General features: G+C 49.9%; 1 protein-coding gene across 2 annotated transcripts in view; it reads left to right on the top strand.

Moving 5' to 3' along the window:
• Nucleotides 1-26,569, top strand: part of PCDH19 (protocadherin 19) — a 59,563-nt gene extending 32,994 nt beyond the window's left edge. For both annotated transcript variants that reach the window (XM_054215279.1, XM_054215278.1), the window contains exon 5: nucleotides 21,508-26,569. In XM_054215279.1, coding sequence (XP_054071254.1) covers nucleotides 21,508-22,097 — 590 coding nt within the window. In that variant the 3' untranslated portion in view covers nucleotides 22,098-26,569. The remainder of the gene's footprint in view (nucleotides 1-21,507) is intronic.
• Nucleotides 26,570-27,737: the final 1,168 nt, after the last annotated feature.

Below are 27,737 nucleotides of genomic sequence, written 5' to 3'. Positions count from 1 at the left end.
AGTTGGAGGCAGAGCTTGCCGGAGGAGTCAGATGGAAATAAATATGGTCCAATCCATTGTAACAAGAACTCCTTCTTGCCTGTAAAATACCCCCCAAAAATCAAGAATATTTCCAGAAGGCGGCTTCTGAATGCAATCTGTGTCTGGCTCCCAGTCCCGTGATGGCCAAGGGGTTGGTGCTCTTGGCTGTGGGTTATATTTCCACCCAGCTGGACCTGCAGGCAGGCAAACGTGCTCTCCTGTTGTGCGGGACACACACTGCCTTACGCCTGCCAGGGTATCAGGGTGTTCGTGGAGCAATGAGGGGAACAGCACAAGCGGGGAGGTTAGCGGTTACTGTCACAGAAGCTGAAAAAAAGGTTAAAGAGACTATTTTCTGAGCTGATTTGTTGAGCGGGGACTGCAGAAAATAATCAGGAAAATCAAGATGCTGAGATGATGGTGATAACAGCGCTTCCCGCATGATTAAAGTGATGGTTTTGGCATAGTAATTTTTACTCGATTTTGGGTCAGAGTGGTGGGGAAGGAAGAAAAGCCAGCAAGTCCAGTGCCGAGGATGCATGGGAGCAATGGGCTGACCACCACCCTGAGCACACAGTCCATGGCCGAAGGACAGCCTGGCAGCTCATGTCCCCATGCTTTGCCTTCACTCACTGTCCCTGCCCGATCTGCATCTAGTGTCATCCCGGAGAGTCGCCGGGGTTTGCTCGTCAATGTTAATGATCCTGCCAGGGAGCCCGGCAAGGTGCAGCCCCGGCCAGGCTCTGCTGGGCTTGGACCTCGGCTTGTCCACGAGTCCTTCGTGAGCGGACAACTCAGACTTCATCCAGATAACTGGGGAGTCTTTACCTGCCTGGTGGGTAATCCTAGATCTGCCAAGGCAAGACACTGGTTGGCAGAAATCCTTGCAGGTTGGTGGTAGAGTGTGATGCCTCTGTGGTGGCACTGGGGGGTTAGTGTGGACCTGTCTGGCCAGCCTTCACTTAGTGAGATGTTGGATTTCCTGCAGAAGGAGGTAGGCATGGATGAGTCCAAACTCCTTCAGTGTTCTTAAACCACTGTGTGAGCCCAGTGCTGGTGGTGAGTATGTGGCCACGGGACCCCCAGGGACCCGCTGCAGGTGTTCAGGTGGCCTCTGTGCCCTCTACCCCTCCACTGTCCTGGTGGCACTCTTGGGTGGGAGTGACACCAGCTGCCAGTCCTGCTGGCAGGAGCCCTTGCTCTTCCTTTGGAAATGACCTAGATTTCCAGAGAAATGGCAAACCACAGCATGGAGGGTGTCGAGCTTTAGTGGGCAGCAGCAGGTCATCATAAATATCGCCTGGAGCTCAGCCACGTCGCTTATTTTGGGAGTAGGACTTCTGCCCAGTTCCTCTTTACCTCAGGATCTTAATTATTGATTATAAATTCATCCATTGAAAAGATGGCTTTAATTGCTCTAATATGTACCCAATTTGGAGTTCATTATCGCCCAGAATTGTTTTCCTTCCCCTGCTAATTGACACCAAATGGGATGCTGAGGAAGGCGGGCACCGATGCCGCTCCACCTTTCGTGATTGCCTGGCTGCCGTTTAATTGTTTGTTTATTTGTGGAGGTGTTAAGTGCTGCTAGAAGTTTATACGCACTCCTTTCCTAACGGCGTTCTCAGCTGAACTTCCAAACAGATTTGTTTGAGAAAGGGAGGTTTTGATGCGGCTGTTGGATCTCCGCAACGTTTTGGGTTGGCTGGAGAAGTCTGTTGGAGGATGGGGGTAAATCCTGGGGTTCCCCGTCGTACCATGGCCTGTTTTCACACAATATGGAGTGGATTTTCTCCATGTTCTGGTGTAACCTTGACTCAAAGTCCAGCACTGGAGGAAACTGATTTCCAACAAGGGAGTGAAGTGTGCGGTGGTGGTGGTGGTGGGCAGGAGACCCACTACCTGCATTGCCTCCATGGACACCACCTCAGTGGGTGATGCCAGTGGCCGTGGGAGCTTTGCTGTCGGGTTTGAAGCTCCTGATGCCTGTTCCTCCCAGCAGTGCGGGGAAATCTCAGCATGAAATGTTTTCCAACACTGCAAAGCGTGGCGGTGCTTTTCCCGGGAAATGGCAGCGCGGACCAGATGTTTCGCAAGGTAATTGAAAATTCCATTTTATCAGAAAGCATTTGCTGTCAAAAAGTTTTATCTTTACTTCAACAAAGAGGTTGATTAGATCCCTCAAGACCTGAATTAGCATCTTTGAGGATAGATACTCTGTTTTGTGATTCAGGTAGTTATTCCTCCCTTGGTTTTGCTCATACCGGGACTTTTTTTTTGTTTTTTTAAATCCCTTTGCCCTCTTCCAAACTTAGCATTTGTGCAGGTTTGGCTTGTTTTCTTTGTACGGGCACCTACATCTGCTTAAATATTTTCTACTACCTTTTTCACCTTGCGTTGAGCCAGAGCCATACTTATACTCTGTAAGTCATAGGAGCTCCTGCCAGCATAGAAATCAGAAAGGAACTATTTCAAATATGTGTTTTTAATGTTAGAAGCAACAGATTTCAAACTTATCTTCATTCCCAGTGCGGGCTAGTATTTTTACCATCAGTTGTAGAAGGAAAATCGTTGGCCAAATGAAGCGGTGATTCGCTGTTTAAGATGAAAATAGAATCCAAAAGAAAATAAAAAAATAATAAACACACACTAATCATAAAAAAAGCGCCAGTGTTAGAAATAGTCACCACAGCCATAAAACAGTGAAAAAGCTTTAAAATCAAAGTGAGAGGGTTTTTAAGCAATGTCAGTAATGTGTCTCCACAGAGAATTGCTTCTAAAAGCGTCGCTTCCATTTTTCTGGTGCCAGATCAGCAGTAAAGGTTGGCGTGAAATGTCATCTGGAAAGACCTGATCCTGCATACATTTCCACATTTGAGTAACTTTGCTCACAGAGGTGCTTTAATTGTGCCTGAGTCTTGTAAACTCCAGCAAGACGGAGGGTTCTTTTGAATAGAAATGGGTTATATTGAAATGCTTACGTTAAGTCTTCTTTATACTATCGCACGGTATAGGAATAGGCGTGAATGTAAAGCAGAGCCGGGCGCGTGATACTCACCGAAACTTTTCTTGCTGGTTGCAGTCCAAATTATTCAGATACATCGTCATTTAGGGGATCAGGTTTTATCTAGAATATTCCAATAGGTTCTTAGGCTCATCTCCATAGTATCTGGGTGCATTTCAGTCGTGAATTGAGAACATGACTAATGGTATTAACTGGAGGCAAACACAGGTATTAGAAACTGTTGATTTTTTAAGCTGATTTCCAGCAGTCGTTCCACCTGCAACTCCCTTTTACTCTGCAGAAAAGCCTTTCTCTAGAGCTGTATGTACACGAAGACCTAAGTGACATATTCTACGGCTTTGGAGGCTGGAAATACAGCTGCATTTCCCTGGAAGTTTGAACAAATTAATAAAAATACCTACTTCCTTGTATTCATATATGCAGCACAAGACATAAAGTATAACATTCGTGTGTGAGTGACAGCACATCCCTTAAGATGGATAAACGCTGTAAGCTTTCTTTACAGGGCAATGTCAATTATTACAGCTCTTCTGATTTCTGCATTATTGCCTGCATGTCGCCATCAAGCAGCCTCGGTGAGCTCGGCCATGCTCCTGCAGTGGCCGGCCTGGAGGGAGCAGTCAGCTTCCCGCCGAGCTTTGAAACCCCAGAGAAGGATTTTTGTGATGAGTGGGTAAGCTGGGCTTTGGGAAGAGGAGCTGATTGTCTTAAGATTCCTACACTTTTAAATTATTACGTACAGAGCATCCAAGTCAGCTCATGGATGGCTGTGTGGTGGTTGCTGGTGCTTTTGTACATGTTCTCCATCCTCCCCAAGTGCCCACTCTTGCTAACGTGGCCCAGCTGGGCTTGGAAAGGGACGTAACATCTTTTGTGAGACCAATACGTAACTGGAAGAAAAGCTGGCAAGCACTCAGACTAACAAGGCTTTCTTCAGGTTGACCCTTATCCTTGCCAAGGTCCACCTTCAATGGGTGATCTGGACAGGCAGAGTTGGGCGGTGGGTTAGGCTGCCCCACCGATGGGCTCAGCTTCCTTCAGCGCCGTGTTGTGGTCACTCGAGGAGGTTTCATCCACACATGGACACACTGGCTGGCACGGACAGACCCCTCGTGGTGCTTCTGCCTTATGTTCCTAGCTCTGTAGCGTTGAGCAAAGCACGGAGGAATCCTCACTGGAACCTGATGGAGGGGCAGGGGTGATCCTGAAGTCATATCCTCAGCCATAAATGAACACCGATCCCCTTCTGCAACAGCAGAACTGAATAACAAACAGATGTGTAACCTCCTTTCTTTGCATAAGAAGCATTGTCAGATATCCCACATTCCTGGCACTCTTTCTTCAGCTTCCAGGCTCCTTCCATCAAAGATAATTCTTGCAACATCTCCATCGCTGAAGCTGCTCAGTCCAGGGTCACAGGAGTTATAACCTTTACATCCTCGAGTCCTTGCCATCTAAGCATAGAAAAAGCTCACCAGATGTGAACGTTTTGGCAACTTTGAGAGGGAAATTCAAACTTGGCTCCATGCCCTGTTGCGTAGGTTTGTAATGGATGAATGATCAACCCAGAAAGTTGGAGGGTTTCTAGTGTTTTATTGTACTTTTTAATGAGATTTTGTCAAATTTAGTTATTGCTTATCCGTATTTTTGCTGGGTGACTGGAGAGCAATTTATAGGAGATAGGAAGAAGTGATATTTCTGATTAGAGAGTTTCATCTTCTCTTTGTGCTTGATTTTGTTAACGGCTCCCAAACTCCAGCCCAAGCAGAAGATCCGCAGAGAAGATCTTTGTCAGGGTTCAGCTGAACGACGGGGCGGTGCTAACCCCAGCTCTCCCAAAGCATCCTTTTCCAAAACCGCCACACAATACTTGGGTTTTCAAATATTTCTAAGATAAATAAACAGTTCAGTCAAGCTTGCAGCTTCCTTTTCCCTTATAAACAAGCCAAAAACAAGCCACGTGGACTTTTTTTTTCCCCCTTTGCCAGTAACCTCTAAGGAAACCATTAACACTTTCTGTCTCCCAGCAGTTAAGTCTGGCAAAGTGGTCAAGGTAATGGCCATCGTATTTAACAGTGGGGAAGGTATATGAATAAAACCGAACCTTCTGCTAACGCAGCACGCCAGCACTTCCTGATCTCCTCCTGTAATCAATCTACATCGTTAATGACTCTGAAAACAGACTGAACTGCTGGGGCTGGCACCGGGAAACTTGCATTACAAACTAACCATCTCTTATTAACCTTTCGGTGTTTCCTTCACAACACTAATTAGAGCCAAATAAAACTACTGTTTGTGAAACTCTTAAGTTAGAATACAATTTTCAGAGGAAGTATGGTAAACTCCAAAGCTCCTGTTTGCTTGGCCTTTCTTTTTAATTATGATGGAGGATGGCTGTTACTTGTTTAACTGAGGCTTACATGATTAATGCTGCAATGTTACTGTAATTAAAATGGCAAAAAAAGATGTGATTGGAGCCTGTATAATTTACAGACATGTCGGCATTCTGGTGGCAGAGCAGCTCGAAGTGTTGCAAAGAGGAATCACAAAAATTTATTCTAATTAAAATTGCCAGATTGACTAAACAACAGGTGACTTATGTAACTTGAGCGACTTGCTCTCGGGGTGAGAAATCATCTGAAATCAGTGAATTATACAAAGCTGTCTATTATTCTCCTAAATGGGAAAGTGTGTGCTTACCATGGCAACCCGCATCAATTTTGCAGCCGCTGGAAAATACAGGGCCCTTTATTAAAGGAATAATCACGGCAAGCAGCGGGCTGACCCTCGGCACGGCGAGTTTCCGAGCATCCTTCGGAGCCCGGCTGGTTGCCATTGGGTTAAATCCCGTCCTGCTGCACCGAAACGTGTCCCCAGCAGCTCCGGGAGGGATTCGGGTACGACGCTGGACCCGCAGCTCCGGAGGGGGTGGTACAAGGTGGGTACCTGCTTTTTTCCCCCCCAAAATAATGGTGCAGTTAACTTTTTAAGTGCAAGAAAGATAAATCATTTGGACCTCTCTTAATTACGCTGGCATGCTGCAGGGAGCTGCCGGGCAGGGGACCGCATCTCCCCTGGGTGCAGGGGAAGGAGCCCAAACCCCCTGAAATACCCCGTATTGCGAGTGTCTAAACTGCTCTGGTTCCAGCAGATAACTGCTGAAGGGAGACACAGCACTGGGTTTGTCTCTAGGTTGTTTTACTAAATGATCTATGTAATAATATATAAGTCAAAACTCTGTAATAATTGGCACCAAACAGCAAAGAGAACTTGCAGCTTTTATCCGTCTTAAGGGAAGCGCTGCCACTCAAAACTCGGGAGTGCTATATTTTATTTCTCATACAGCATATATGAATGTTAGAGAGTGCGTGTTTTTAAGTGGGTCAGAGGATTATTAGGAAGTTTGGCAGCCTTTCCTGACGGCAGACAGGCAGGTACGCAGCCGAGCGGGCTGTGCCGGGCTCCGGCTGGCCTTGTGTGGCCTTTGCTCAGTCATTTCCCTTTCTATCCTGCATTTAATCCCTGTGTTTGTTTGGAAAATAAATTCTTTATAGGAAGTATATTATAGATATATGCTAGCCATAATGTGTATGATCACAGTAAGCGTAATGTGGCCCCTTTTTTGCCGAGCATCTGTAATAGTAATGATCAGCTTCCCCACTCGCAGCATTAGCTCTCTTAGTGTTTTTTATTTTTCAGCAAGAAACCCTTTTTTGTTCCGTTTTCCTTATCGTATTTTCACCCTTTTTCAAGTGTGGAGAATGACTTGCTTTGTAACCGGCTTCATTAGCTACTGGCACGTTGTGTTTCATTACCGATAGCCACAGCCGGCTGCGGGTGACAGCCTGTGGCAGCGGGTGACACCAGCAGTCACCACTGTGTCACTTCACCTTTGGGCGGTGACGGTGACACTCGGGGCAGGGAAGTGGAGTCGGGTTGAGATGGGCTGGGCTGGAGGTCTGGGGGTAGGAAATAGGAGGACATGTGGGTACGTGGGACGACTAGCTGTAGCCAAAGCCGAGCTTTATCCTGAAGAAATCCTGGGTTAACGTCAGTCCCTGTAGGAAAAGGAGAAAATTGAACCACACAAAAAAAAAAAAAAAGAAGATGATGAAAAAAGCCCTCTCTGAATTGAAGCAATAGGAAATGAAAATTGCTGAGATATACTGTCATGTGGGTAGTGGTGCTACCAACCTTGTGCTGCAGTAATTACCTCTATGCATGCAATTTGTGCTCGGCTACGACTGATTTCCCACATCATCCGGTGCCCAGGCTATATTCAATCAGTCCCAGCTGGAGAAAACGATCTTGGATCATTTGGTGAGATGTCACCACAGATGCTACCTTGCCTCTTAGGGAAGCGCTCGGGAGCCTCCCCGAGGGCTGGGACAGTCACGAGAAGGTCCCTGTGAGGCAGAGGGGTGCCACCTCCTGCGGGGTGGGGGTGAAAGGTGAGGAGCTCCTGGCCCTTTCTGGGGAGACGGGTCTGCTCCACTGGGTGCGTGCGGGAGACGGTAGGTTTCGTGGTCGTTCTTGCACTGGTTTATGTGAAAAATGAAAGAGCGAAGAGCAGTGGTTGGAAATTTTTTGCGAGAAGCCTGAGGAACGTGGGTGTTCTCATCGCTTGCAAACCAAAATAGGTCGGGCACTTGATTTCCTCGGATGCTTTGGAAGTGTCGGCTTCATTAAAGATAGGAGGGAGGAGAGTAGCTGGTGCGAGTGCAGCAGACGGTGCTGCCTCGTCCAGTTTAACAGGGGAACCGCTCCCGATCCAGGTGAGGAGCCTCCAGATTTGCCCTGTAAGAGGAACGGCTTTCTCCATGCAAATAACTGGGCTTCGGGATTTGATAAGGCTCAGCGAGAAGTTGTAAAGGGGCAGCTCCTGTTTGGGAAGAGGAATTTGGCTAGAAACCTGAAGTCAAAACCGTGCGTAGTAGTAATTCAGGAAAGGTCAGGGAGCCAGAAGTGGTTTTGTGAGTGGGAGGTGCGTTAGTGGAGGGTATAAATTGTTGGTGGATGAGAAGTTCAACATGACCTGGCAATGTGAGCTCACAGACGAGAAAGCCCCCCGCACCCTGGGCTGCATCCCCAGCAGCGGGGGCAGCAGGGTGAGGGGGGGGATTCTGCCCCTCTGCTCCGCTCTGGGGCCACCAACATCAGAAGGACGTGGACCTGTTGGATGAGGGCCAGAGGAGGCCATGGAGATGCTGCAAGGGCTGGAGCCCCTCTGCTGTGAGGACAGGCTGAGAGAGTTGGGGGGGTTCAGCCTGGAGAAGAGAAGGCTCCGGGGAGACCTTAGAGGCCCTTCCAGTCCCTAAAGGGGCTCCAGGAAAGCTGGGGAGGGACTCTGGATCAGGGAGGGGACCGATAGGACGAGGGGTAACAGCTTTAAACTGGAAGAGGGGAGATTTAGATGAGACCTGAGGAAGAAATTCTTTGCTGTGAGGGTGGTGAGCCCCTGGCCCAGGTTGCCCAGAGAAGCTGTGGCTGCCCCATCCCTGGAGGTGTTCAAGGCCAGGCTGGACGGGGCTTGGAGCAACCTGGTCTGGTGGGAGGTGTCCCTGCCCAGGGCAGGGGGGTGGAACTGGATGATCTTTAATGTCCCTTCCAACCCAAACCATTCTGTGATTCTATGATAAATACCCTTGGGGAGGGTCTGGCAGACCCAGGTGGGTCCCCAGGTGGGCACTATGCATGTACTGGACTTTGATTTGGTTTTCACTCTCTGTGTTGACCAGCTGAGGTGTTTGTGCTGCTGACGTTGCTGCTCGCCACAACATTTGAATGGAAGCCATGTATTCTCACTGCTCCACCTGGCCCGGCCTCACTGCCTTTCCTAAGCACCCATCCCTGGGTGCCCGGGTCCGCCGGCAGCACTGACTTCCACAGCCGGCATCTGCTCTGACAGGCCGTGCTTTCCCAGCCACTCTCTGATTAGTTTTGGTCCCTCAGATGCATTGATTTACAGACCTTTCCTCTGCAATACAGCTTTTCTCAATGACAGTCCATGAGGCACATGATAACTCAGCAGCCTAAATTATTCAGGCAAATTGAATGTGTTTGGCTTGTTCCAAACTTTTGTTTCCTTTCAGTGCTGTCAGGAGAACAGGTAGCCGTGATGCTTGTATCCAACTCATTCCAGTGCCAGGGAGACACAAACAGCTCAAGTATAACCCGTGTTTTGCCTTGTTCATCACTTATTTCCAGCTTTAGTCGTGCTTTTTCTGGGCACTTGTGTGCCTCATAAAAATGTTTAACTCGCATCTTGGGTTGCTCCCCTCTGGTACGCTGCTGCGCTCTGGGAAGTCACTTCATCTTGTGGTGGAAACAGCCCTGTAAAATACAAAGAAAATTCTGTATCTATTCCACCCTTCAGCCACGTGTTCTTTTGTGGAACTATATTCACTCATGCAAATATTTTGACCCATTAGTCATCACTATAGGATCCAGGAACCTCACATTAATGAAGACAAGTAATTAAAACGAACAATTCCACCTGCAATTCCCTCACCGCCTGACCTCTGCTTTGTCAGTCTTCCTCCATTGTTATTGGGAAGATATGTCCAATTAATTCACTATAAAATCCACGCGAGCCCTTCCCTGGGCAGACGTGCCTTGCAGGGACCAGTGAGCTCTGGCCCATCAGGTGGAGAGGAGATGCTTCGTCAGTGCAGAAATGTCCCCTTGCTTTCTGGAGACTGTTCTGCATCAGGAGCTTCTGGGTATGGCTGGAGAGATTGGCTTTTGCTCTCTGAACACGTGGATTTGCTTCTTACTTCGTCTGGACGTTTAGGACCTGACTCAAAGCCTGTTGAATCCAGCAGGACTCTTTCAGCAGAGACCATTGGGCTTGAAATAGGACCCAGGAGAGACAGCATCCTCGGGGGACGTGCTCTGAACTTTGCTTGAGACATCGGGCATCTAAGCCTGTGTGCGGAAGTGAACTCGGGGAGAAGAGATCCGCTACTCAGCATCGCTCTAATGCAGGCAACGAGGCAGAGGCGCTGCTGGAGGATGGAGGTTTGCCTCGGAAAATTCTAGCTGCAAACGAGACACGTGATTTTAGGAATTAGAATAATTACCCCCTGGAACAGGTTCCCAAGGGATGTGATATATTCTGTATCACTTAGAGTCTTTAAATCACATTTGCATGTTTTTCCCAAAAGCATGCCTTGTCACTCCAAGCGAAGGGCTGTGTGTTTGGGAAGCACGGCGTGACAAAGCTGAGCATCCTGTGGTTTGCAAGGAGACAGAGCAGGGAGTTGCCGTGGCCCCATGGGAATTCAGCTCTACAGATCCCTGCAGGAGTGGGTTTTGGCACGTCCTCGTGGAGAAGAGCTCACGACTGTCCCCTCGGCCGGCGCTGGCTGCCATGCAAGAATGTGCGGGATTGAGCAAGTAGCCGCACTGGGGTTGATTCAGGAGTGAACTCCCCCAGCCAAAATCTGCCTTCCCTTTCCGAACACACGCAGTCCCTTCCTCGCTGAATCAGACGTCTCCAAGGGCTGAGCAATCCTGGCTGTATCGGTGTTTCCAGGACCTTCCCTCCCACCGCTCCCCAAATGATGAGAGTGTTTTTGAAGATCTCATTTCCTGGCCTTTCCCTTTTATCTCTCCAAACAGCAAGTAAACGAGCAGCCCTTTAGTTTTTAGTTACTGCTTCTGCACCCGGTGAGCTATCAGAGGCTGTTGACGACAACTTTTCTCTTTTCCGTGCTCCTGCCTGCAGGATTTGGGGAGATAATTCATTTGGTCCTGGTGCTTTGTCAACTTTCAGCAGTTGTAATTGCCTAATGATCAGTGCTGATGCTGTTGTTAAGCCTGTTAAAACTTTGTCCTGCTGAACAGCCAGGCTGCGGCTGTCTCATCATGTTGTGCCTGCTGCTGTGTGGGCTGGGGATGCCTTTGATGCTCCCTCCCCGGCCCTGGCTTTGGTTGATGCTGCCGGCGCCCGCCGAGGGGGGACGGATGCAGCAGGGTGTTATCCACGCTAGGGAACCATGCACAACTGACGAATAACCCCACGGAGAGCCAGATGCTTTCCAGAATAAATCTCCCTTTGCCTGCCCTGATGCCTACACCAGCCCCGAGGAGCCTGGGGAAGGTGGTCCATTGCCCTGAGCCCTTGCAGGGCATCAAGAGATGCTCTGAAGGAGACTGTCACTAGTAGGGTATCGCGATTTAGCAACCTCCATGCCATTTTTGCTCTTCCATCTCTCGAGTGCCTTTTCCACCTTTGTTAACATTTTTTTTAGAGCTCTAATGGCCGCATTTCATGCTATCACCTTCTTTGCTATGCATCCAAGGTGCCCAACTGGCTGGTGCCGTCTCTCGAAGCTCCCGTCGCTCATCCTCGCCTCTTCCAAGGCTGTTTCTTACTTAATGGCACACACTGAACATTAGTGCATTACCATCCCTTTTCCAAGAACAGTCTCCATCCACTCTTCTCTTGTCCCCCAGTGCCTCATCCAATTTAATTAATTATACTTAGTATATTACGCATCCTGTCAAAGTTTTTCCTTTCCGAGGTTTAATGGTTTTTTAATTCTAATGCATGCTGCATGTGTAAGTGTTTTAGAAATGAGGCGAGCGTGCAGTGGCAAAGAGGCAGCATTACATCTGTGTGCCGCAGACAGCGAGGGTGGATCCCTGTAGAGAGACTCCAGCAGAATTACTGCAGGACCGCGTTGCCTGCCTCCCCCGTTGCATCCCCCTTCTTGTGCCCAGGGAAGGGGCAAAATCAGGCTGATTCCCACCACAGAGGAACACATTTGGGTTAAGCATCTTGTGCTCCTGCCATGGGAGTGGGCGCCCGGCTGGCGGCTCAGCCCCGGCCCTGGCTGCCGCAGCCCTGTGGTGAACTCCAATGTAATGAACTTGACTCTTCTCGCGCTAACTCTGTCTGAAAGCACCAAATTACATCAGTCATTTCGACGTTGCTTTATCCCTTTGAAGAAAGGCTGCGTTAAGGATGCGGTGGGGACTAGACTAATCAGGTAACGCTGGCTAAGGCTGGTACTTATTGCTCTTTATTTCCCGGTGACAGTTAAAAGGTTTGGTCAGAAAAGTGGTTCAGGAGGAATGATTTTGTGGGGTCTTACACCTACTAGCTTTGGGTATTTCCAGATAAAACCTGCTCAGGCTAAGAGGGTTGTGGGTTGGTGGTTTGTTTTTTTTATCCTTGCCTGTCATGTTGCAAAGTGCTTAGGTTTTGAAAATCCAGCTGGGTTCTGTCTGTCTGTCACACCGTCACCGGGAGTAACGATGCCATGGTGCAATTTAGCTGACAGCCCTGTGAACCGGGGCCGGGAGCCAACACCACCCAGCCTGACCTCAGGGCAGTGCTGCAGAAAGGCGCCTCGGAGAAGTCAGGAATGATGGGAGGCTGCGCAGGCAGAGAAGCCTGGCCAGAAGTCAGAGCAGCGCTGGAGCAGCCCTCCTTGGGGACCAGGAGCCTCCTGCCCACCACGTTGGAGCCACAGGATGGGAGCATGTGGCAGGACCCAGGGTGGTGTGCAGACCCCCCACGTTGGACTTGGCATCAAGTGCCCAGGCACCCGTGGGTTGGCATCAGCTTGGCTGGAGCCATGGAGCCCGACACTGGTCATGAAAACAGGGTTATTTTCCATTCCCGTTGTTCAGCCATCTCCCTGTGGCTCTTCAGTTTACAGCCCAGGCAAACTCGAGGGCTCATTTTCCATCTCATCCCCACAGCTGCAGGGCCGATGGGACAGGACGCGATGGGACAGGATGGGATGAGATGAAATGGGATGGGATGAGATGGTATGGGACCTCACCTCCATTGCTGGAAATTGAGCTTGTCCCTGACTTGCAGGTAATGTAATTAGGCTTATATGAGGTTTTAGATTTGACTCTTGACCTTGGAGTAATTTTATGTGTATATTTATACACTATGATCATTCTCTTAATTGATGAAGGTAAACTTAATTGCCAGAACGAAGTTGTGGCTGAATTAAATGGGCCGGATTCACAGGCTTTGGCAGTGATGTGATCTCTTCTGGCGGCTATGGGGCCAGTCTAACCCACGGCTGGTGTTCCCCTGGCATTGCTGTTATCCCTCCTTGGCGTGGAGCTGGAACCTCATTTGAGCCCTCCACGTAGGTTGGTGGCCGGGGCAGGGAGGACCAGGAGCATCTTTGTGTCCCAGTGAGTCATGGTGCCATATCAGGCCATGGGTGCTGTTGGGTGCTGGACAACGTAGAGCAGCTTTCGCAGATCTGTCACCATGGCCATCCCAGTTCCCTGTGGGATTTCCTCATGCACCTGCCACCCTAGGCCAGCACCTCATCATGGGACATTCCCGTGCTTCAGAAGAGAGGATCCACCAGCATGGAAAAAGCCTTGTGTTCATCTGAAAAAGAGTTAAAGTAGAACACCAGGAAGGGGACAACGCCGGGCTGCAGGGTGGAGGAGCGAGAGGTCAATGTCATGATGAAGGATGGCCAACAACCAGTGCTTGCGGTTTAAAAAAAAAGGGAAAAATTCCCTAGCTATCTCCCGATGGTGGGGAACGCCCCATCGTGCTGGGAAGCCTTCCAGCTCCCTCTGCTCTTCAGAGCTGTGCACTTTTAGAAAGTACAAAGAGCTTCTCATAATGTTTTGCCTTGTGGGTACGTCTATGATTAATTCCGTGCAAGCATTACTGGTGCAATAACAATACTGGAGGTCCTAAAACTGAAAAAGGAAACACATTTGGCTCGTACTTCATACACAATCACTTACACTTAAGCTATTGATAGTTGATTGGGATCTGTAGACTGCTGGGCTGGTGCCACTGGGTTTCTGAGCGCGTTCAATGGCTGGAACAGACAGCGAGGCTGTAGGTTTTGGCAAGCTGTAGGTCTCATTAGTCAGGCTGACTGTATCTGACACGAGAGATTCCCATCCACCAAGATGAAGCTCACTTCCCTAGGCTTTGGCTGACGTCCCAACAATATTTACATGAAGGACAACAGAGGATCAGTGTTAGATTAAGGCTGTTCCAGTAGGCAGACAGTTAAATATTCTATTGAAATACTCTTTTGATTATTTAGATAATAATGAAGTTTATGCATGTCCTTGAGAAATCTGGGGAAAGGCAGTTGTTTTATGCTAAGCATGCAAAGATGTGTTTAATCTTGATAATAGGAGTAAATTATGTATCAGCATTTATAACCTCGGCTCCTTTATTTCTCACTTGTTGTGTGGAAGCACCAGAAACCTCACAGGGACGGGAGAGCCACGGAGGTGGGGGTCTCGCCTGCATCCCCGCTCCTGCCAGCACCCTGGCCCTCCGCATCCCTGTGGGGAGACGATGAGGATGAAGATGGGTTCTTCTGCTTCATCCTGGACAAGGGAGGTGCCGGTTGCTTTAACACACTCGCCATGAGCCCCCCGAGGGGTGTACATCGGTAGGGATGCAGTGAGGGTAGGGATGCTGCTCCGACAGGCGCTGGGCCAGGAGCTGGCCCGGCATGAGCAGCTGGGAATTGCTTCTTATCTCCCCCAACTGTAATTTCTGTTTTGTTGGATTTTTATCAGACTCGCGGAGCAGCTATTTTCTGAGCAATGGCTAATTTTGAATGGGACAGGGTAATAATTCGATTTATTGCTGCCATTGGAATGTGGCTGGTCCCGCGTTACCCCCGCAGAATATGTGAATTTTTCTGTTTCGGATTTGACAATAGCAGCGAAAAGTAACCTTTGGATTAATTTGCTTTAGTGACTAAAGTCCCATTAAATGGAAGGCAGCTGGTGTCAAAGGCATAAATGGAGACAAAGTTTTGCTCCCAATTGTGGGAAATGTGTTTAAACAGACTAGAAATGTTTCCATCTCTGCAGGGTATAATATACTCAAATGGTTACATTAACATGAAAAAAATATAAGAAAGAGTGTATTTAGGACAATCCCTCTGTATCCAGTGTTAATGAAATTGAATTCCAGTAATGAAGTCAAAGGGCTGTATTCTGCACTCGTGCAGGCAGCGTAACTGCCATTAGCATTAATGGGAGCAGTGCCTATGAATTACGGAGCCGTAATGGTTCGAGATGGAAAAGGTCTATCAGATCCCAGAGTGCTCTCCTCTCCCAGGACCGCATCCTGCATCCTAACATCAGTTAGGCCGTTAATGAGCCCTGCATGGAAGCGCGAGTAGCGGAGTTTCGGAGGTGAAATCCCCTCCGCTCAAGGGCTGGCACAAGCTCGACGGACCACTTAAGTCGTCAGAAAAGGATTAATTGGAGTTTAAATGGTGTGTTCCACCCGCCCTCTGAAGGGGAATTAATTTTGCCATGTGAATGAGGTGGGGATTGGCCCGCGGTCCCGGCTAAAGGGGGGCAGCCAGCATTAAATTGCATCCCAGCCCATAATACTGGGTCTGGCTCTGCCGGAGTGCCCAGCGTGCCCTTGGGTGATTGCCCTCCTTCCCACAGCCGCCTTCTCATCCCAAAGCCTTCGACCTGCCTGGAAAGGCATTTTTTTTCCAGATAAAATCTTTTGCATCAATTCTATCTTCCAGTGTGCGGTTAGCCAGGCGCCCCGGATGTGTCAGTGTGTCAGTCTTCATTCACGAGATGGGGGCCGTTCCGCAGAAGGAAGGGGGTTATTAATGGTAATATGGAGCAGGGGAAGAGGGGAATGGGCCAACCCCGCGGCTGGTGTAAATCCGTGTGGGTCCCCGGCACATATCTCTGTTGGCCATTACAGAAGCGCTGCCCATGAGCTGCATTCAGCCATGGGTCCTTATCAGCAACCGCCTGATAAATTAATCTAATTTGCATCCCTTGTTTCATTAAAAGAATTCCTCGCAGGCATTTGCTTTGTCCAAGCACTGTTGACCTCCTGTGTTGGGACAGACAATCCAGGATTAAAAATACGGCATTTTTTAGCTTGCATAAATCCCAAACAATGGGGAAAGAGAGGAAAAGAAAGGCTCCTCGTTGCGGTAAAAAGCATTTGTCACTGTCCCTGGTTATTAGTATCCTCCGAGCATTGTGCAAGGGGAGCCACGCCAGGATTACATTTCTGCATAGACTGGGGATTTCTTATTAGGAAAGGCGAAGAAGGCTCTGTAAAAGCCCATAGGTCAAAAATATAATACACTATTCCCCACCTCTTGTTTCCTCATATTATGCTATTACGGGAGATAAGGGAGAGGTGCAGAGTCTTAATTTACAAGCAAATGATGAACCATGTCTGGGGACTGTTTGTATTTTGCTGGAGCTTATTATTTTATCCGGAGCGTAATGCGGTGGATGATGCTCGGAAGAGCTGCTCCTGGTGGGATGGAGGGGAGGTGGGCGCCGCCGACGGGTCTAGGGTGCTTGGGTGCCACAGGGGGGCTCAGGGACATGCCCTGCCCTTCCTGGTGTGCATCCCTGCGAAAATTAGGGTGCTGGAGTTGAAAAGAAACCCCAAAGTAGCTGGGAAGAGGAGCGTTAAATAATGCAGTCGCGCATTGTCCATGAAAGATAGCTAACCATGAGTAAACATCAACAGCAGTGTTTGATCCCTTCATGTTTACTATTTATTCGTATTTATTATTCATAAATTCCGTCACAAATGTTAGGCCCGCACCCCAGTGAGACATTTGCATTTTATTTTAAGTTTGATTTTTTATTCCCCCCCAATTTCCCTCTTAGTTTCGTGAACTGAGATTTAATGATTTGCTTTTCCACATCGTTCCCATGCTGGCTCTCCCTGGCTTTCCTCTTCTTGTTTCAGGAAGAGATTTCTAACATGGAAAAGTGATATTTGAATAGATTCCCCTAAGGCAATCAATTTACTTTTAATTTGTCTGGAACTAAGCTTTTCTTTGTTGCAATGAGAAAGGATTGAAACTGCTGTAAAATTTATTAGCTTCCAGGAAGATTTTGAAATGAATTTTTTAATGATCGTGCTGTTTGCTGTACCCAGGAGCGGTGTCATCGTGATTACAGTATAATCATAGGGTTGCTGAAGAAACGCCGAAATGTGGAGATAAAGCCAGGCTCCGGCAGGATGGTACCTACGGTACCGGACCAGGTCTGGGCACGTGTGTCCCGCTCCGGCGCGGGCTTCCACACAATGCTCCCATCCCAGCCAGGCTACCATTCTTCCAGAAACGCCCTTTTCTATTTTTTTTTCTTAGTTTTCCTTTTCAAGCGACTCCTCCGCTCCTTCTCCTTGCTCCCCATGTGCTAGCACAAATGAGCTCCACTTACTCACCTCAGCAAAGCTGCTCTGACATGGATTGGATTGAACTGAGCGGCTGTTTGAAAATGGAAACTCCAGGGACTATTGTCATCGCCCAAATTGCACCTTAGATTGTATAACAGCACATGTCATCTGGCCATTTATCAGGAATATTACATTCCCAGGCACTTGCACCTTGCTACGATTTAACTTTGTCTCTTTGGCCAGCGCTGCGATTCCACTGGAGATAATTCAATTGCTCCGAGAGCTGAACGGGCGCCTTGCACGCCGGCTTCATGATGCTCTGCCGCGGGCATGCGGGCTTTGAACCGGAGACTGAAAGCACTTGTACACTCTGGACGTTCGTTAATCCTTTCTTTTAATGAGACAAGAACCCACGCAGTGGGGAGATGGACGTCTGGTGCTCCAGAGCCCACCGATGTCCTCTGCCAGCTCCTCCTGGGCTCCTCTTGGCTCCCGGCTCTTGGGCATCCATCCCATCTCCTGGCCAAGAGCTTTCATGGTGGGACTGGGACATGCTAGGGGTGCCGGCGGCAGGGTGCTCGGACCCTTTGGATGGGTGCTGTGTTGGGAATTAGGGCAGTCCCGACATTTCATGTCACCTCCCGGCTTCCTGTGCCACTGTGGCTTTGTCCCCGTTCTCCACCAGCGATGATGGCTCTGCATCTGCCCGCAGCTGAGCTGTGGGTGTCCTTGTCTCTCCCACCAGGTTTTCCTGCAGCTGATGGTTCGTGGCAGCCCTCTGCCAGGCTCACACCCTGCAGGAGGCGCAGGCAGGGCAGGCAGTGCAGGCAGGACAGGCAGGGCAGACAGCACACAAGACTGGCTGAGGCTCATTATTACTTGCCTTTGTGGTTGTCCCTCAAGGTGCAAGTTGAGAAGGTTTGAAATCCGGAGCTCAACGTGGGTTTGCCATACTTGTTGAGGAGCATATTTATTCCTGTTGGTTTTATTTTGTTTCATATTTGCTACGTGAGAGCTCACGTTTAGCAACGACGCGGTTTTTTTCCGCCAAGCCTGACTTCAGGATAAGCTGCTCACCTCTTGATGGCGAGGCTTCTGCCGGGACGTTTTGCACCTGGGGGGGGACACAATTTGAAAAGCTACCTTGCCCTAAGATGCTCTGAAACGAGATGCTGAAACCTCATCTCCAGCGTGGTTATTACCTGGGCTTTGTTCCTTGCATTAAGAACATTTTTTAGTGCAGCCAGTTAACAGTCGACTGTTGACTAGGGCAGGTTTCGGGCTGTAAAAGAATTTCCTGTTGTCCTATTTCCAATTGTTAAAGTGGTAAAAAAAATATAAAATAAAAGACAGAGCAGTGCAATAAAGAGGTGGTGAATGGGAATGGCCGTCCTGGGTGCCGTTAGGGCTGGATGAGTCAGACCCGGCTGCCAAGGGCAGTGCTGGGAGCGGTGGCCGGTGGCTCCATGCCTGCATCTGCTTTGGGGCAGGATCTGCTCCCGCAGAGGAGGAGGATGCGAGGTGGCAGCTCTGGGATCAGGGAGGAACCCAAAGCCCTCTGAGCTTGGACCTGGGATAGCAGAAGATCGGTGTGGCATTTGTGTGTATCAACAGGGGCACGCTTGTGGTATAAAAGCAGTATTTTATGTCAACTACAGGGTTGAGATGGTGATGGGTGGGTAGCTGAAGATCCTCATTCTGCCACGGAGAAGCGGCTCCTGCTCGGGGCTCTGTGCTGGTCCGTGGGTCTGCTGCCCAGTCAGGGCTGCTCTGGGCAGCCCGGACACATGTTGTCCCCCAAAGCAGGATGGTTTCTGGCTGTGGGACGTGGTCTCCGCAGACCAAAGCTGAGACGTGTGGTGGGGACAGGAGCAGGCAGGCAGAATGTGCTGTGGAGCTACCTGTTGTCTTCACATCTGCGGACGGATGGCGACTCCTGTCCCACTGCCTGTCAGCATGGTGTGCTTCCTACTTGTTACATTCCCTTTGTAAAATAAAAGATTGAACTGGTATAATTTAATATACTGCTTTTCATCTACTCTTCTGCCCGCATTTCAGCTGCCACTGGCTCGACTTGCAGACAAGCATCTTGGTGCCCAGAGCGGATCATCTCCCCAGCAGATCGGCACCGCGCCAGCGGTCTTTAATAAACCCGCTCTGGAAGCACATGTCCCTTTCTAGGGTTTGAAGGGTATCCACTTGCAGTGCAGTAACTGGTGAGGTCCTCCGTTCATTTTTAACTGTAAAATGTACCAGCTTGGAATAAATAGGTCAAGGCAGGACACAGCTACCCGTGCTCCTGCTGGAGTGCGGTTTGCCGGGCTGCAGTGGTCCTATGGGGCTGGGCAATGCTGTGGGGAAGGTGAGGAGCATCATCTCCCCCCTGCCTTCCCATGCTGGACCAGCCAGCCCAGCGTGTGCCCAGATCTGGCCTTTCATGTTTGTGGAGAGACTGAAGTGATGTGTGCTCCAGCAACGTGCCCAAGGTCACACAGCACAATAAATCAGTGTCTCATCGGGGATGAGAACCCAAGATATTCCTGTAGCCCCTCCAGCCATCACCAAGTCCTCTGCTATCACAGCCAGACTACACAACTTTGTATGCCCGTAGCATCCTTTTGAAGTTAAGCTGTGGATAAATAGGCAGACAGCAACACTTTCTGGGCAATTTTTCTCTTTTTTTTAAATTTTTTTTATTTTGTTCAAGTACTTGAAAGTAACAGAATCAAACTGTAAGAGCGTGGGTTTTTAGATCTCGGTGCAGGTTGTTCTGCGTGTAAGGCTCAGAGCATCCTTCTCTCAAACTGCTGGAAAGGCGGCTGCCCAAACCCAGACCTCCTGCACAGCCACCCGGCGCCACCGAGTAGCCTCTCTGGTGTAGAGAAAAAGCTTATATTTTACCCATAGATTTTTCAATTAATTGGCTTCTTTTCCTTTAAAAAAAAATAAAATCCTTTTTTTCTTTTTTTTTTTGAGGCCTGCCTTTTACTCGTTTATTCTCTGTAAGCGTTAAGCTGCTCATATTTTGGTGCATTGTGTTATGTGCTGCGAATTTTTATCAGCCGCCCTAGCGCTCGAATGTGGTGGAAATACCAATGTGGCTGAGGAGCGGAGGTTATGCACACAGATGTACAAAGCATGGGAATGAAGGGTTTGCGGAGGGACGGGAAGCAAACCCAGGCTGAGTCTGCACCTTCGCAGGCTTCGATCCATCAAACCGGCACCGACCGAGCACCGTCTCCTATGGGTAATGGCATTAGTGCTTTGACGCTGCTTTGTGGGTATGTAGGAAGGAGCTACGGCTTTGCGTAGGGCTTTATGAGGGCTAGCTGCAATTAAAAATTCTTATCGAATGAAGGAAAAGGCGTAAGCCGAGGCTGAAAAGCAGCCGGGAGCCTGCGGTGTTCGGCGGGAGGATGCTCAGCAAAAGCTGGGGATGTTGAGAATCCTGCAGTTGCTTTCCAGCTTTGCACTTGGCTGAGCCCCGGTTTGTCTGTCGGTGATGGGGGGGGTCCTGCATTCCTGGGGGCCAGCCGGCAGCGCAGGGATGCATCCGAGCATCGGGCAGCAGGATTTGCACCCACCCAGAAGCGTTCAGAGCTGGGCAGGGAAGGTCCTTGGAAAGGGTTAAGCCACCACGCGCCGTATTTCAGCCCTGTGGAGTGGTGTCGGGGACAGCCCCGAGTGGAGAGAAGGGATCTTTATTGCTGTGGTATGAATAAAGCCCCCAGCACCGGGAATGACACATTTAATCTTCAGTGGAGTGGGCAGTCTCAGAGATTTATAAAGCCTCTGGTGGGGAGGGAGGTCAGCAGGGATGAAGCAAAAAGTTAGAACACAAATATACACCAAAAAACCCCAAAGAAAACACCCTCCTCCTTCCACTCCCTTCCCCTCTCTGCAAAAAGTCAAGCTTAAAAGTCACGTCAGACCGAACTTAAAACATAGTGGCTTTTGGGGGCTGGTTACAGGCCCCCAGATGTCCCACGGGGGACAGCCCCCGGGATGCACTCCCAGCCAAAATCCCTTCCCCGGGCAGGCAGCGGGACAGGTGACACACGACCTGTTGGCACCTGAACTCCAGTCGTTAGAGCAGCAGAGAAATAACAGTAAAAAGAAAAAAAAAATAAAATAAAATCCATCTTCCGAGCTTTGCCTTCAAACCGGTTGCTGTCTGGGGTAGGATAACGGCTGCACATGTGGGAGCGATGGCTCGGCAGGGGGTCCCCCAGCCCGGGCAGGGATCAGGGGGGTGGTGGGCACTCCCCTGCCATTCACCACCCCTTGTGTCTTCTCCCCGCAGACCAGAGCGAAGGGTTCCACTGCAGGGAGGAGTGCCGCATCCTGGGCCACTCGGACCGGTGCTGGATGCCCCGCGGCGCTGTCCCCAGCCGCGCCAAGTCCCCCGAGCATGGCAGGAACGTCATCGCCCTCTCCATCGAGGCGACGGCGGTGGACGCGGAGCCTTACGCAGACTGCAGCACAAAAAGGACCTTCGCCACCTTCGGCAAGGAAGGGGGCGAGCCCCTCGCCGAGGAGCGGCTCGCCAACCCCAAAGGCAAAAGAACGGTGGACCCGGCCGCCTGCAGCCCCAAGGTGAGCGGTGCCGTCCGTGAGGCGGGCAACGGCTGCGAGGCCGTCAGCCCCGTCACCTCGCCTCTCCACCTGAAGAGCCCTTTAGCCGGCAAGCCGGCGGCAAGCTATGGTGCCGGGCATTGCGTCGGCAACCGGGAACGGGAGCCCTTTGGGAACAGTGGTCCCTCCCGGCCGACAGAGGCAGAGCCCCGAGGGGCGGACAGCGAGAGCGGGGGGCAGGAGGGCAACCCGCTCCTCCAGGAACGCCGGGACAAGGACTCGCCCGGCGCCCGGAGACTAAAAGACATCGTCCTCTGAGCGGCAGCCGGCAAGGAGGAGGAGGATGGAGGATGAGGAGGATGAGGGACCGCACGACTCCCAGCGCAGATTGTTTTTATCGCTTACCAATGGTTCACAGATTGCTGTATTTAAAAGCTTTCCCTAAATGTATTGTTTATAAATGAAGCTATCGTTAATGTGACAATCCCACTTGTCTCAACAGGGGTGTGCAGCCGGAGCAAAGTAGCTGGTGTTTGGCTTTTGCCGGGAGGCGGTGGGTGGCGGGGGCAGAGGCGAGACCCCCCCCGCCCCAGTCCTCAGGAGCGCTCGCTATCCCCTCCTCGGAGTTTCTATATTTTTATATCTCAAAACCGAAGATAAATTTCCATTCCCGGAAAGAATGGAATGGCAAATTCCTTATTCGGACACCTTTAATAATCACCCCGGCGGTTTTGTAGAGTCTAGACAAAAATAGCGGCCATTTCTCGTGTGCGACTGTTGGAAATGACAGTCAGGTGAGTTTTAATATTCGCCCAACACGAGGTTGTTTGTATTTTAAGATGTTGCTATTTTGCTATGGACACCCCTGCATTTATGAATCCTTTTGCTGTCACACGCTTATCTGTACTATTATTGTATTTGATATTGCAAATTACTGTATGTCTAGTGATGGCAAAAGGCTTTCAAGCTTAAAAAAAAAAAAATAAGAAAAAAAAAATAATCACAATCATCTTACTTAAACCTTGGGGAACCTGCAGTTTTCAGACCTGGTGGAGCAAAGCGCTTCTTCCAGCCCCCCCTCCATCGCCTGCAGCTGCCCCCCGACTCTTGCAGGGCAGCGACAGGGCATCAAGGGAAGAGGTTTTTGGGGAAAATTCTGCCTGGATTGCAATTGTCGGATGTGCCGCGCTGAATTTTTTTTCCCCCTCACCCGTTTCTTTTGCATCATTTCAAGGCAATGCATGGAAGATTGGTTTCCACAAGTTGTTTTTTTTCTAGTTCCCAGATTTAGATATCCCCCGTCTCCAATCATTTCCAAGTCAAAGTGATGGAATTATTTAAGAGATCTAAATTACCTTCTCAATTAGGTACACGCTTCCATGTCAGCGTTTCCCAGTTGTGATTATGCCAAGAGAGTGTGTGTGTGTGTGTGTGTGTGTGTGTGTGTGTGTGTGTGTGTGTGAGATCATGGCATGGATTTTAGACTGTTCCGATTTCTTTCTATCCCTGCATCATAAATAAGTACGGAACGAGCAATAGCGATGTTAATTTAGGGGCAGACAGGTGATATGTAACAACGCTACTAATTCAATTAATGTGCCTTCTTAATGGAGAAAAAATTAAAGCAATTCATTATTTTTTCTCATAATTAAGGACTTTTTTTTGTGTGGGTACAAATTTACTCATATAAAATTGATTTTAAAATTGAGCTACTTTAATAGCCATTTTGTAGAAGGGAGAGAGGGAAGGGGGTTTCACAGCTCTCTGCTCTCTCGCAGTGATAATTCCTCAGTGAGGTATGAGAAAGGTAGGAGGATTTCAGTTAGTCTATTATTATTATTATTATATTATTATTATTATTATTGTTATTATTATTATTAACCCTTCACCAGACCGATTTTCCTACCCTAAATAATATTTCCTAGAATTGAAAAAATGATGATGGAAGGGAAAATATATAGCTCTTGCCAATGTTTGCTGTACCAGCAAGTTGAAATTAGCGGTTTCTAGAGAAGTAGCCTTTCTAGGTCTACGTATCATGAGAAAGTATTTGTTACTTTGCTTTATTTAAATTAAAAACATCAACAAGAAAACAAGCTCCAGTCATTATTATCCTCAAAAGAAAAATTAAGCTCCAGCCACTTGTGTCTTCAGGGCAGATGGATGCTGCCCGAAGCCATGGCCGGTCCGAGACAGGTCCGCAGTCAGGCTGGTCCCCCTGCCCCTTGCTAGGGCCAGGAATTGGGAAAGAACCGATGCCAAACGGTCGTCTAAGGAAATCTGTGAGGCTTCCCTCGCTGGTGTTGATGACTACCTCATTCGGCTCCCATCCCATGCCTTGACGTGATGTCCTGCATCCCTCCGGAAAGCCAAGCGGGGATTTTCCCCTCTCTTCTGGAGTCTGAGCCCATTTTTCAGGGATATGTTATTTCTGTTCCAGCGGTGTTTCCTGCCTGTGTGCTGTTACTGCTCTCATTTATTTCTGGGGTTTTCTCCCCCCAAAACATGTGTATTATTGTAACACAAGCACAGAAGAAAGGGGCTGGCTTGGGACTGTTGGAGTAACTGGATTTTCTGCAACTGTTAGGCTGGGTTTATTCTCATGTCGCCTGTTTTTGTCAGCTCCGGGTGGTTTTTCTGGGGGGGAATCTTTCTCGTATGCGTTTGCTGAGCCTGACACCCTGTCTCTCAGATCCTCTTGCCTTCGCAGGGCAACGGCCCCCCATCGTCCCATCGTCCATCCCCCACCTCCATCAGGATGGGACCCGGCTCCCCCCCCGTTCCCCATCGCAGGGATGGGGAGCATGGGTCCCCCCTGTCCCTGGGCACCCCATCATCATCAGCATCATCATCTTCATCATCATCATCATCCCCAGCCGCCCCGCCCACAAAGCACCGGCCATTAATTTCTGCTGAGCGTTGCCCTCTGCCTGCGGAGCCACCGCCACCAGCCCGGCGTTTGGGATGAAAAATAGATGCTAACTGAAAAGGAAGAAAGAAAAAATAATAATAAAAAAACCCCACAAAACCAAAAAAAGAAACATGTCTCTAATTTACCCAGAGGAAACGTTCCTTGCCACTCTGAATAAAAGCGCAGCTGAGAAGGAATGTGAAATAATTCTGTATTAAAAGGGGGCATTAAAGAGGTCAGTAAACCCTTATGCCTCCAAGAAAATCGTTTAAACACCAGTTTTTCTGGGCTGACCCGGGCTGCGGCCAGGGATGCGGAGCGAGGGGCCGAGGGGAGAGCCGGAGAGTGGCCCCGGCCCTGCTGCTTCCATCCTCTCCTGAATATTTCGCTGCTCCTGTCACTGTCCCTCTGTGTCACTTGAGATGAGTTCAGGGCTCTTGGGCAAATCACAGTCTCGCTTGGATTTGGGGTTTTTTTCCTAGTTGCATCGAATCTGGCCATGCAAAAACGTTCAAGGCTGCAGGGTGGGTGAGTTGGTTTGGTTTTGGGTTTGGTTTTTTTTTTTTTTGGGGGGGGCAGGGGTGTTCCAGATGCAATTATTGCGCTTTTTAATAACTTGAACCCGTCCTCAGATTTGGTTTAGGAAGAATCGCCGGGATGCGTTGATTTCCTCCAGGCGGGCTGGCTCTGCTCCCGTTTCTCCTCTTTATCCGGGGAGCGGCATCCCCTTGCGATTCTCCCCCGAGCATGACGAGGACCCCATCTGGAGCAGCCCCGGGGCTGGGGACCTGGGGACGTGGGGGGTGAGAAGGTGACCCCTACCCCGTGCTGGCCCAGGGAGCCTTCCCCACTCCCGCTGGCCTTTCCCAGCCTTTCCCAGGGCTGTGCCGGGAGAGGGGATGGAGAGCTGAGGGGAACGACTCACGGCTGGAAAAATCCCCCCCCCTTCCTGAGCGCTGTTGTTGCCGTTCCCTGTTTGTGTGAGACTGAAGGTGGGCTGTGGATCACACTTTGTGCAGAAGTGAATTCCTTTTTGTTTTGTTTTTTTTTGTTTTGTTTTGTTGTTTTGTTTTGTTTTGTTTTTTTTTCAAAATAGGAAACAAGTTGTAAAGAACATACTGTTGGATATGTTGAAATTATTCTTGGTGGGGGGCGGGGAGAAAAAAAAATAATCTAATTATGAATGGAAACACATTTGTCTGTCATTGGGGAAAAATTGATGATCTTGTCGCTCCAGCTGCTTTGGCAGCTCTGGGTAATCTCTCATCCGACCCGTGAGCTGCGCTTCCCATGGGGAAAAAGCCCGGCGCTGCTGAGACAGACCCTCTGTTGGCCTCAGCTGATGTTCAGCTGATCCAAACTGGGATATCCTCTCCAAACACACCCACCGCAAACTGGTTTTCAGCAGCACCCACTCCCCCCCGGCAGCCCGGGGGGAGCCGCGGGGTCCGGCACCCAAAGGCCGGGGCCGACGGCAGCAGGGACTGAGCGCGGTATGTCTCGTTGTGGTGTCTCCGTTGCCGAGTATATGAAGAATAAATTGTTGTATATGCTGATCTGTATGTTATGTACATTTTCACGGTGATTGAATCATTGTAAACAACAAAACGGAAAAAAGGGAAAAAAAAAATAAAAAAAAAAGAATCACCATTCTGTCTATTTTATGAAGATGATAAAGCAGCTTTATTAAATTATTACGATTCTGTTTCAAAATGGTGTACCTGCCACATTGGGGTTTTTTTCATCTGATGAGAACTTTGTTTTCCACCTAAATGTGATTTTTTTTGGTTTTTTTTTCTTTTCTCTGCTTTGAGCATCTAATGCATTTTAGTATTAAAGCAATTATTGAATAAAATGGAAAGTTAAGTGTTTGGTTAAATACGCCTAAGTGGGTTTGCTTTGACAGGCTGTGGGGGCTGGCCCGGGGGCAGAAGCCAGCGCGTGGCGGGGCGCCCACGCGGTCCCCTGGGTGCCCCCCCGGTCCCCTGGGTGCCACCCCAGGCCTTTCCTCGTCTGCTTCTCCCACAGCTCATCCGCTCGGGCAACCAAGAGACCGCCAAGCTCAGGCACAGCTTTCCCAGCCCCGAGGAGGGGGTGTCACTGTCCCCATGGGTGACCCACCGGGCAGGCTCTCAGCCCCATCGCGGCTTCTCGCCCCCATGAAACCGGGCACGGTGCTGGTCCTCTGCACCGCAAGCCCTTCATCTTTGGGGGAAATACAGCTCCGACACCCACTTATGGGTAGGGAACACCTCCACCACACACTTCTTTTCCACTGAGGCACTTCTTTTCCCCAGGTTTTCCGGAGAGCACTTTGGAGGCTGTGGGGAGATGGTGAGGAGCATCCGCCACTGCTGAATTAATGGTCTGTTCGTGGACCGCTCTCATGCACGGGCCATCTGGGTGCTCGGTGGCTAGCAGGGGTAGATGCCCTCCCCTAATCGCCTCTGCTCGTTCAGTGGCTCAGCCAAGGTGACACCAAGGTGGAACTGGAAGGAGAGCAGTGACACGGGAAGCCCGTTCCCTGGGGTGGGAAGATGCATCGGCTGCATACCCCAGAATCACCCCGCATGGCCAGGGCACATGGGGAGTGGGGGGGCAACCACACCTGGATGTGTCCCCACCGCTGGAACCCCCTGGTAAAGGCTCCAGCAATGCGACGGACTCAGTTCCCGCAGAGGCGTGTGTCGGGACAGGGACCCCGGGCAATGGTTTGCAGCCAGCCCAGCCCCAGGACCCGGCTGCACCTTCGTTAGCGAGTCATTTGGGGCAGGTGGGTGAAAGGGGATAAAGGCAGGCTGTGGAGGGGAAGGCTGCTGCTTGTTCGGGGTTTGTAGCCCTTGTCCTCTCTGGGCTGGTTTGCAGCTGGGGGACCGGCCATGGGCTGTGCTGCAGCATCCCCGAGCTGTGCCCCCTGCCCGCACCGGGGACACCGTACCAGTGCCATGCCAGCACCGTGCCAGCACCGTGGGCTCATCTCCCAGGTAGGGACCAACCTTCTTTTGGGGGGAATTGGCCCCGCTGAGCTACCCTTGGGCAGCAGCGGT

The sequence above is a fragment of the Rissa tridactyla genome, chromosome 9 (genome assembly GCF_028500815.1).
Source record: "Rissa tridactyla isolate bRisTri1 chromosome 9, bRisTri1.patW.cur.20221130, whole genome shotgun sequence".
NCBI classification, from domain to species: domain Eukaryota; kingdom Metazoa; phylum Chordata; class Aves; order Charadriiformes; family Laridae; genus Rissa; species Rissa tridactyla.
This window is presented reverse-complemented; position numbering and strand designations above follow the sequence as displayed.